The 11585-nt window shown below is 44.6% G+C and overlaps 2 protein-coding genes across 3 annotated transcripts in view; one reads left to right on the top strand and one right to left on the bottom strand.

Annotated features, from left to right (window-relative positions):
* The window catches only part of filip1l (filamin A interacting protein 1-like), a 34823-nt gene extending 32523 nt beyond the window's left edge, over positions 1 to 2300 (top strand). For both annotated transcript variants that reach the window (XM_086119836.1, XM_086119846.1), the window contains one exon: positions 1715 to 2300. In XM_086119836.1, coding sequence (XP_085975962.1) covers positions 1715 to 1933 — 219 coding nt within the window. In that variant the 3' untranslated portion in view covers positions 1934 to 2300. The remainder of the gene's footprint in view (positions 1 to 1714) is intronic.
* ect2l (epithelial cell transforming 2 like) lies at positions 2155 to 11438 on the bottom strand. Its single transcript, XM_086119858.1, has 21 exons — positions 11147 to 11438; positions 8874 to 8986; positions 8627 to 8789; positions 8061 to 8322; positions 7812 to 7983; positions 6597 to 6714; positions 6351 to 6516; positions 6154 to 6282; positions 5993 to 6085; positions 5694 to 5903; positions 5524 to 5627; positions 5223 to 5333; positions 5059 to 5145; positions 4663 to 4772; positions 4443 to 4590; positions 4042 to 4115; positions 3783 to 3939; positions 3648 to 3713; positions 3482 to 3570; positions 2966 to 3138; positions 2155 to 2896 (listed from the first exon to the last, which is right to left on the bottom strand). The coding sequence occupies exons 1-21, from the start codon at positions 11222 to 11224 to the stop codon at positions 2766 to 2768; spliced, it is 2754 nt and encodes a 917-aa protein (XP_085975984.1). The 5' UTR covers positions 11225 to 11438; the 3' UTR covers positions 2155 to 2765.
* Positions 11439 to 11585: the final 147 nt, after the last annotated feature.

The raw sequence follows: 11585 nt of genomic DNA, 5'->3' as shown, positions 1-11585 counted from the left end.
TAGAAATTGTATCCTTCCAAGGTCCGGGAAGGAAGATATGATGCATGCTGAACAAGATGCTATTCATTAGTGCGAGGCCTGAGAAAACTGAGCAGCTGGGTCTGCTGCCTGTGATTCACTTTGGATTGAATACACAAACTTTTCTCAACATGTTGAAACTTCCTGAATTTCTAGAACAGATGACAGTAACCATGGTGACCAGCGGGCACAATAAAGTATGATAACGCCGGTCTAGGGGCTTTCTCCAAACAAACCACATCCCATGCAAGTGGGCATGCAGACGCCGCGAATGTGGCCGCTTTCCTGCACCAGCGGCAAAACAAAACAAGGCTTCTGTTTGGTTGCTACGGGAACGGCAAGAGGAAGCGGAGCGCCTGCTGCAGTAATGATATGCCTAAGAAGAAAATAGAATCCCACAAATCAAGTATTGACACATATCCTGGTCACTTCGAGGCACTGAAACTTGCAATCCACTTTACTGAGAGGTCGCAGACCCTGTGTGAACATAAACTAGGGTGAGTCCCACTTTGCCTCAGCTGTACATATACCGTAGGTAGAGCAGGAAAAGTCCCGCTCAAGAAGCAAGATAGGCCTAGTATTGTTATGCTTGTCATTGCACTATGAGCTTTTAAATAAAGTAGTTTAACATAAACATTATGTTAAACTACTTTATTTAAAAGCTCATAGTGCAATGACAAGCATAACAATACTACATTAACAATACAACAATAATACATTATGTTAAACTACTGAGGACAACGAATAAGATTCAACAAATGAAACTAGTCATCGTATGTATCATCACTATGTGCATGAAGTCATCAGACTGTAGGCAACATTTCAGGAGTGTGTGTGTGTGTGTGTGTGTGTGTGTGTTGAAGGGTCATAAACTTTGGTTGAAAGTCCAAACAATTCAGTAAAACATATTGTTGTTCTTTCCAGCAGAGTGACTGCACACAAAACTGAAAAAGAGTTGAAAAGGTTTTGAACCAAAGTCGTTGCTATTATTTTTTTTAATCCATATCCTTCTATTTCAGCCTCTAAAACAATGGCTCTTAACCTCGTTAGAGGTACCGAACCCAACCATATGCACATTCACCGAAACCTTCATTAGTGAAAAGTAAAACTATAATTTGTTTTTTACAAATTCAAGACATAAAAACACATTTATTAAAAAGAGAAAAAAAACTTAAATAAAATGTCAAGACCTAAGTATAATTTTTTAAAATTGTGCACAAAATGAACCAGCCAGTGATGGCCAAGTGGGCGTGTCATAACTAATTGACATGTTGAGTCGGGTGTGTCTTAACCTCATTGGCACTGGCTCCATCGAACCCCTGAGACCGATTCACCGAAGCCCTAGGGTTCGATCGATCGAACCCAGGTTAAGAACCACTGCTCTAAAATGTGACTCTGGTTGACATAGTCCTCATTTTCGTTGTGCTTTCATCAAAATGAAACTCATGAACATCAGCTGGCTTAGGATCAACATTTTTTGCCCATTTTCTGTCCAGTCAAACATCAACTAGGCATTGCCAAACTACATAACGGCGACGTCACTGGTGGAGTGTGTCCTGAGGAAGTCTTTTGTGAAACTTATTAAATGTGTTTGGCTCCACCTAAAGGTCACTTCTGGTTTTCACCCAATCCAACTGCAACGTTTCTTGTGCTGCTTGTGGTACCCCAACCTCAAATCCTCTCTGTATTCCTCCAGATACCTCAAGAAGCATTCCGACGCGCTGGGCCGACCCGGATCCCAAAACCAAAGGGCTCCACGTCTGTAAAAGGGATGAGCGGCAATGGCGCGCTGCAGAATAGTAGCCAGTCACTGCGCACTCCTCTAAGCAGTAGCAAAGACCAGGTTGTGCACACGTCTGCAGCACACAGAACCAATACCAACAACAACCCAAACCTTGCCAACCGCAGACTTTAGTATAATGTCATGAATAAATTCGAGTTGAATGACAATGTGATCTCCAGGAGGTCACTTTGCATTCACCGACAACTATATAGTAGCTGCTTTAGTTTAGTTCTCATCATGTCAGCATCACTGCAACCCAGGTGAAGCGTCATAGGAAGGCTACTTGATAAAGCTGTATGTTGTGTATTTGTATTTATTTTTTAGCAGATTGGAAAAAAAGACATGAAAAAAAAGACTGGAAACTAAGTTTTTTTTTTTAATGATAAATGGCCATCATGTACTAAATGTGAAAAACTGATGATGAAATGCAGCTGCATCATACTACCAAACATAGTTTCCCCCCCGCCTTTTGTTTCAATAAAGACCTTTTATATTGGAACATACCTGTACGTGTCTCAAATTCGTTTTGATCATACATTTTGCATCAGGATTAGCATATAAAAAAGTACAGTGGCTTTAACATGAGAACTCCACATTTTTCACATTTTATGTTACAGTCTACTTCTGCATCGAATACATTTGTCAAAGGCTATGAATACTTAAATATAAGACAATTTATTATTTTTTAAAATTCTTAATAAATTTGAAAAACAAGGAAAAACCTTTTCTGTCATGAAGAATTGTGTAGAATTCTGAGGCGATCATCTATAACTTAACAAAATGTGGAAACACAATCGTTTTTCTAAAGCTTTAACAGCCTAGATGCACTTTAACATTATGTATTTAAAAAGTCGTCATGATCATCCGAAAGGTTTTTTTTGGGGGGGGGCGGGGGGGATTCCCTGACACAAGTGCAACTTATTGTCCAAACCTCCTGCTGTATTCGATCAGCATTGTCTACTGATCACGTGGATGTCAGAGTTGTTTGCATGGCACTGCTCAGCACGGACAAGAAGTGATCCATCTCCTGGCCTCGCTCTGTGGCACACACCCACGAGCGAGAGGAACCATCCAAGATGAAGGCGTGCTTCACGTCTATGGAAATATAAAGCAGCTGAGCAAAGGAGAGCAATGTGAAAATTGTGTCCGTGTCTGACAACTTACAACGCGAATGTACGATCTTCCTCACAGTCAGAGTGGCGAGCGCCAAAGAGGCGAAGAACGTGTGTGTGCTCCTGTGCACCACCGTGAAAGGTGTGTGTTTCTTTTGCCTCCGTGTCAACATCAAAACATCAGTGAACAGGAAGAGGCTGACATCTGCTACGTGCTCGTAGGTCCTAATCAAACATGAGCCACACATAACTTAAAAACATGTGACCGTAACATCTGCAGCAGCAGCACTGATACTTGAGACACAAATTGTAGTCCTCCATGAGTGCATACAGATTTAGAAAGTACAATATGTAGTCCAATAGAGGCAAGCCACATGGGATGTGTCAATTATTAATCATAGTTGCATTTGCTATGGGCCATTAAAAAAAAATAAAACTGGCAGTGGGCCACAAACGGCCACGGCACTCTTGTCCTACATCATATGACATTATTCGTGTTCTCAAAAAGTGAATTCATATTATCTGAGGAGCAATGCAAATTAATTGTAACTTTCTAGTAATTTGACACCTGAGAGATTCTGATATGTGATCATTGGGGCTGTGGAGTAAATCAGCATCTTGACGGATGATCAGCTGCCGGTTACCCTCATTGAGACTCTGCACGCAGACATACACAAACACGTTAAAGTGGTTGTGTGTCTAACTTTCAACAAGAGATACATATAGAGTTCTACCGGACAGCCTTGGATCATCTGCTGTGTTTCCTCCAACAGCCGGTCCCTTTCACAGTTGTGTTTGAGCTAAAACGAGACAAAACATATTGCTTTCGTTGTTTTTAGTTGATGACAACAGTGTGTGAGCCATTCTACCTTTTGGATGAACTGTATGTATCGCTGCAACGTGCTGAGGGCGGAGGAGACTTGAGTGTGATCAGGGTGACTGACATGTGTGTGCAAAGTTAGAGCTTGCAGCAGGGTTGTGTACTCTTGGATTCGCCACACTGGACACAGCAGCAGCTCCTGTAAACTTTCGGAGCAGGCGCACACATGGATAACAACCCACGTCCGCACGCACAGGAATGTGTGTCAACATCCCAGTTCGACAGAGCACAAGCGCACACAAGGTTACCTCAGCATGTGGGTTGCCAGAGTTCGGTCAGTTCTCTTCAGGAAAGCTCGAAATGCCGGCTTCGTATCTCTGCACTGACACACACATATAGGACTTTGGCAATGATAACCATAGACAAACAATACTGGCATATATCCATTTGCATTTGCATTAAAAACGCTGCCTTGGCAAAGATAATGAAGCTCTGCTTTGGTTGCTTCAGTCAAAGGGGCATTCCTTTTACAAACAGTTGATTCTTTACATTAGCAGCGGTATAGAAGAGCCAGCATCACACTGAGAGTTCACTGACCGCATTGAGTCAATGAGAGAGCCAACATAGCTGTTCATGTGATAGTTCAGTGTCGAATGGTGTTACCAAGGTCTTGTGTGAAATCTCTTTGGATCGCTCAAGTAGTTGTTACCTTGTCAATGGCACTGAGAGCAGTTGTGTAGTTGTTGAGGTAGTTTGTGTACACTCTGAGGTGTGTGCACAGTTTCAGGCACACATCGCCAACACACTGCTCTGCACCCCACTGCTGCAGTCTAGCATCTAAAGCTGCCTTGAACTCCCTGTGACCAGCAAGCAGGCGGAAAATGAGACAAAAACTAAACGAGAAAGCTATGTGTGTGGGTCGTGCGTACCTGTTGAGGTCCAGTATTTTTGCAACGGGGCTCAGGATGACAAGCATGTCTGCTAAACTGAGAATGGCCCTGTTGGAGTTGAGGGCTGCTGTGAGAGGCTCCTGGTATGACTTTAGCAAAGAGGGGGTCAGAGGAAAACCAACCAATGAAGTTTGGCGTATAACAACAACATAAGCACTCCTACCAGAGAATGTAAATTCAGCTTCGCACACAATGGTTTGGAATGGTTCTGATCCCGTGTAGCAATCGCGGTATCATGTACGCAAAGTCCGTGTAGCAGCACAACACAACGTAACCACCAAGCAATTCAACAAACACATGGAACAGGATGCATAAACGAGAGACTCGTAAAGTGATACCCTCATCCACAATCACTGAGTTTGAAAGAGGACATACCTTCACAATAGCGCTGAGTCTGCTAATGTACAGAACCTCACTGAGTTGCAACTCTCTGGCGACGACACCTCTCCAGTCCAGCTGTGTCTGAAAGAAGAGACAAGCCAAGATGAGGACTTGGCTGTTCTCTGGCACGGGGAGAGAACATACACAGCATATCCCACCTGAGGAAGCCCTGACATCAGAGGGACATTGGAAAGTAGGTTTTCGTCTCTCGTCTCCTTCTCATCACTCCACTTCGTCAGGAAGGCAGCAAGAAACTCGAATGGTCTCGTCTGAAGATGCATGACCAGTCAATGAGTCGATTATACTACCCCACAATGACGTCTAGGGCTTGATGTCTACTCGTCGCTAATGAGTTTTCACCAAAAAAGATTTTTCAGTCCGTGCTGTCAAACCGCATTACAATTAGTCCCCCTGCTGGCCTTGTGATCATTGAACGGAACAGCAACTAGTACTATTTACCTCTGCTTGTTTGCTGAGAACAGTGAGTCCCTCAGTGAGTGCCAGACTTAGGTCTTCGGACAAACACAGATCCTCAAGACAGACTCTCTCCCACAGAGAATGACCTGAAGACTCACCAGAGTTTACAAAAGGCCAAGTTCCCACAAGCTTAGAAGAAGTGAGGCACCCACCCAAAGCTCTGCCCCGGGCTTGTAGGCCAACTTGCTGAAGTCGGAACTCCAGACAGTTTTTCATCTCCACCAGAGCTTCCTCAATCCACTGGGCCTGTCTGCACCAGCCCATCAGGACTGGCTCACAAATGTAATGAAGCGCCGGGCCTCCTGGTTGTGGGTCGGAGAGCCAGATGGCACCGATACTTCCATCAGACCAATCGCTGAGGACTAAAGATGGGTAACAAAACAACAGGGTTTTGTTCATTTGGAATTGAATTGTCTTAATTATGTGATAAGACTTTGGCTACGGGACTCACTATTTTGAAAACTTCCAGTGGCGAGACCCATCGGTGCCCAAACATTCAACCCAGTAAGAGCGGCCAGCTTCTGCATGAGCGCCACACCTGAGGCTGAGAGAGAAGAACAGTTGAGCCGCAGAGCTGCTTCTGAGTCACAGTGTGAAATGGCGATCGCCCACTCGATGCCGCACACGGTGAGAAAATGTCGATCCCGCCTCCTTGCTCGGCAGGGACCACCAGGATGGACAATTTTTCCCAGAAATCTCGATGGGCCGGGATGAGTATGGTTCTGTCTGATAAGCAGATGTCTGCAGGAACAAAATATGTTGGGGGAAAATCAAAGAAATAAGAAAGATGAAAAAGTATTCATTCTCACTGTGAAAGAGGTGAATTTCTTCCGTTCCCCCTGGCGCTAACAGGCCGAGCCTTTTAAAAGTGCGCCCGGAAACAGCCTCCTCCACCTGGGACAACAGTGCCAAGAGAGTCCCTCGGTGGTCATAGAGGACGACAATCACATCCGCCTTGGCGCCGCTCAGCACCAGCTACGACACACACAGGAAGAAAATGACGTTGATTGCTACCATCATGTTCCAATAATGTCTTCTTGAAGCTGGGTGATCACCTCATAAGCAGGAATTTTATTGGAGACCAACAGCAAGTAGTTTGCAGGATGCCTGTAGATGTTGGAGCGCTGTCGTGGTGCAGGTCTGAAGACGTATTTGGACAGTGGCCCACTAGCTCTGCTTGGAAAATTTCAAACAGCATCTTCGCTGAATAACAGTTAACAATAATGAGGAATGATCAACTTGAACTTTGTGCACTGGGGCACAGTCATGTTGGAACAGGAAAGTGGTTTGCTAACTTCACCAGTGGACATAATAAGCAGTTCTGAAAATTGATGACAGGATGAATTAAAAAAAATATCTATACCTGTGTGTGTGTGTGTGTGTGTGTGTGTGTGTATGTATATATATATATATATATATATATATATATACACACACACACACACACACACACACACACACATTTTTTTTTCCAATAATTAAACGACACAAACACCCTAAACTGGTTGCCAGTCATCCGTGCTCACACTCACACCTCTGGAAAATTTAGAGTGTTCTATTAACCTGCCACGCATGTTTGTTTTTTTTGGGCGGCCCAGTGGTTAGCACGTCGGCCTCACAGAGGTCGTGGGTTCGATCCCGACTCCGGCCTTCCTGTGTGGAATTTGCATGTTCTCCCCGGGCCTGCGTGGGTTTTCTCCCTGGTCCCCTGGTTTCCTCCCACATTCCAAAAACATGCACGGCAGGCTGATTGAACACTTCAAACTGTCCTTCGGTGTGAGTGTGAGAGCGGATGGTTGTTCGTCTCTGTGTGCCCTGCAATTGGCTGGCAACCGGTTCAGGGCCCCCCCCCCCCCTCTAATACCCAAAGACAGCTGAGGCTCCAACCCCCCCACGACCCTTGTGAGAAGAAAGCGGAATGGAAAATGGATGGCAGGATGGCTGGATGGAATGTTTTTGGAATTTGGGAGGAAACCAGAGTACCCAGAGAAAACCCACGCAGGCAGGGGGAGAACATACAAGCTCCACACAGGAAGGCCGAAGCCGGAATCGAACCCTGAACCTCTGCACTGTGAGGCAGACGTGCTAACTAGTCGATCACCGAGTTGATGAGTCTAATCAACAAAACAAAATGTTAAATGCTATTCTCTTCATTGAGAACAGATCTGGACGGTGATTTTTTTTTATTTTTTTTAAAGAAGGTGTTTAATTTCATTCATATTGATGATTGTATATTAGGTTTCCAGAGTGTCGTTAGATGCATTTCTGACCTGCTGGAGCTGTGTGCTACGTTTTCCTCCAAGCTCAGGTCGCTGCTTGTGCTCAGACTCAAGTTAGGAGGTCCAGAGGTCTTGAATGTGGTCCCAAGGGTGGTTGCTCTGCCTCCAGATTCACCCAACCTTGTGCTGGTGCTCCAGGCTTTTCTGGTTCTCAGTGCTACTCCTGCAGGAAAAAAAAAAAAAACATGCTACATTTGCTACTTTTTTGTTTTTACTTCACTCTTCACTGCTTTCACTCACTCTTCTCCTCGTGAATTTTTGTTCTGATCATCTGCCTGATTAATCTTTCTTTCAGTCTCTCCTCCTCTTCTTCTTCTTCTTCCTCCCCATCATAAGGTTGGCTGAGTGTCCAGAAGTGTTGTGCTGCTTCATGAGGAGTCAGCCTGTCCAGTGTGCTGATGCAGGAGATGAAGTGCTTCTTCCAAGCGCCAAACTCCTTTTCTCCAGGCGTGTAGGGAAGAAACCAACCTTGTCGTATGCAGCGCCCCGCCCAGAGACAATCCTGAGTTTTATTTGAACCGTGATGATTAAACTCCCAGAACAAATTAAATACAGTGCCGTGAAAAAGTATTTGCCCGCTCCCTGATTTCTGTGTTTGTTTGCATTTTTATCACGCACAAAGGTTTCAATTCATCAAACCAATTTGTATATCACACATAGAGACTAACCAAGGAAATATACAATTAAATCTCTAAATGCCAATTCAATTCATTAAGGCACAAAAAAAATCCAAACCTACCTGTCAGGAAGGGGGCAAACACTATTTCACAGCACTGTACAAGTGTTGGCCTTACAACCCTTCCCACCTGTTCCGACAGAACTCTCCAGTGCCAGCTGACTTGGGCGGCGGAGCAGAGGTCCAAGGGGGACAGGAAGGACATGATGTAAAGTGACAGGAAGCGGGGCAACACCGCTGTGAAATCCGCTTGAGTTGTTGGAAGTGTTTCGGTCAGCAGATCTCTACAATACCTGCTGGGGTGATTGACATACTGTACTTCAGTGGACGGTGTTGTGACATTCCCAATTTTCAGAAGGGGAAAAAAAGGACTTCACCTGAGCTGAGCCTTGGTACATCGTGTGAGCACAGAATACATCATGTGTTTCCTCTGTCGATCGGTCCATATATCAAACCAGTGCAGCACGAGGTTGATCCTCTCTTCAAATAACTGTTAGGGAACAAACATCAGCACTGGTCAAACCATAGCACATCTCATGGGGTTAAAATACCAACCAGCTGATTGAGAAAAACCAAATCTGCCTTTCAAAGGCATTTTAATTCTTATTCTGCTTGACTCTCGACGAAGGCGGAAGGCTTTTTTGCTCTGCTCCTGCTCCTGTCCCCCTCCCCCCCCCCCCCCCCCTCCTTGCTCGCCACTCAGTCTATGTGCTGTCCTTGTGCTGTCTTCTCCTAGCCTCCGCCGTATTTTTCATCCTAAAAAACAAAGCATGGAATTGGTTGGCTGGTCTCTTGATGCAATCGACAAGATTTTCTCCACGAGATGAGCAGGCAGTGGGGAGCCTGCTTGCCCCTCGGGACATTTGCTGCTGGGCACACCCTAGATCCATGGAGGAAGCGGAGAATGGTGTGCCTGGCAATACTGTCTGTTGCGGAGGAGGAAGACATCTACATTATTGGCCTTCTGATAACAGGTATGCTGCAGTTTGGTGTTAGCAGTTTCCTGTTCTATCGCAAAATCCAACCGCCGGGAGCAGCTTAATTGGAAGTGAAGAAGCTGCCGGTCATTCTCGATGGTCTAGCGCGAATGTCCAACACTCAGACTCAAGCGGTGACTGAGCTCAACCGCAATTGCGGTTCTGGAGCGTTTCCGTACGATCGACAACAACAGGGAGAAGTGGAATTCTCGCTTCGAAAAGGAATTGAGGATTTGGCTGATCGGCGCCAGTGAAGGGATACAGCCACGGACTCAAGGCCACCCGAAATTGTTGGCGGCCGTCCCTCCAAAACAAACAACGCTATTTGGACCCCTTTCCCCTAGATGGAAGGTATGCACGGAAGCTAGTGCCCCCACCCATCACCCCCTCCTTCTCGGCCATGGACTGATAAGTCAGGACTGTCTTCATGAGCAGACCTTGACGAAGCAGCTGCGGCCTGTTCACGCAGACACATACACAACCAGACAATCACACGCGCATACACATCCTCATCCTCACCGCCTTCATCGTTCCTCTTCTTTACCTCCGCGACGTGGAATGTTCTGCGGAGCGCACGGCAGACTGTGCAGCTGATTGGACGGGCCGCGTCGCGGTCACCCCCCCCCCCCCCCCCATTCATCCTCCCCCTCATTACATGTTATGTCTTGTGACTTGTTGTAACTGTCATATGCTTATTTATGTGCGAGGGTTTTTTTTTATACTGGACTTAAATTATCCTCAGACGAGGATAGTTCGAGCGTGGGTTTTTTCCCTCTCCCTACCTTGTGGTTTCCTTTCTTAACTCTGACTGTAAATTTCCCCATTGCGAGACAAATAAAGGATATCTTAATCTTTAAAAGTCATTCTGTACCAGCCATTTGGATCAGATCCTAAGTCTTGAATAAAAATGTGAATAAGTGGGATTGAATGTGTGGAGTCTGAAAAGACATTAAAAAATGTATTTGTAAATGTATTTCGGACTGAATCACTTAAAAAGACAATGATGTTATTATTATTAATGACCATTTCAGTGTTGGAGGATGATAGAGGCACCAAGGTATCTGAATTTTATAATTTTTTTCTCAAGTTAAGGTGATAAAATTTCGTGTAATTGTGATTCATACAGCTCAAACGTACACTTTTTAGGTATTTTATTTGTCATGTTATAACGTAAAGAAAATAAGATGCAGTTCACCGTTGAATAAATTCTTTACAATTAAACAGTTAAATGCACTCAAATACGAATTTATTCTTTGGTATACTCGAAAATTACAAGGACAGGATTGCTTGCTGTGTTCGGTTGCTATGTTGCCTGTAATATAAGAACAGACTAATGCAAATGTCTATTATTGTCTTTTTCTGATAAAATGAACAGGGTCGCGTTGGTTTGAGTGACATACAACTGCGGCTGAAAAAAAAGAGGATTTACCAATCTTATTTGGAATTTAGTTTTACATGACAAGTAATCAATCGTTGATAGTTGAACTGGACGACTCAAATTACGAGATTGGTTTACTCCCTTCTCTTGAAAACAAAAATGAATACAGCACATCAGAATGTTGGATGGCGCATTCTAGATTGACCCATCTGCAATTTCTATACATTTAATCACAATCTGTATCCGTATAATCTAACTATAATGCTTTTTCACTTCGTGTTGCTTTGAATCTGACCTGCATGTTCTCTGCGCGGTTATTCAGCGGAGTCCAACAGCTGAACCGAGCGTTTGAGTGAAGCTTCTTCTTTTCCATGGATTTTGTTTTTAAAGCCGTGTGAAATCCTGACGAAGCACTCGATTACAAGTATGGTCTACAAATGCAAGTCATCTGTGGCTCCGAGTCGCCATGGATACGCATCAACACATTCCTTCACACAAAACACTGCACTTGCTGCGAGCAACATCATCACATTATTGGTACGAAAAGCCCGTCAGCTTGTTATGTGGATTTGTTTCACCCACTACGGTATATTAGCTTTTTAAACAACATTGCAAACTCGTTGTGGGCGTGTGAGGAATTTTCTCATTCGTTCAATCCTATATGGTGTAGTTCCGCGTTACATGCACAAGATGACGCTGGGCGAACGTCTGATGAAATCCAAATTTAAACGCGG

The sequence above is a fragment of the Hippocampus guttulatus genome, chromosome 1 (genome assembly GCF_054856545.1).
Source record: "Hippocampus guttulatus isolate MCC_2025c chromosome 1, RoL_Hgut_1.0, whole genome shotgun sequence".
NCBI lineage: Eukaryota > Metazoa > Chordata > Actinopteri > Syngnathiformes > Syngnathidae > Hippocampus > Hippocampus guttulatus.
The sequence above is the reverse complement of the archived record's forward strand: the minus strand, read 5'-3'. Positions and strand labels throughout refer to the sequence as shown.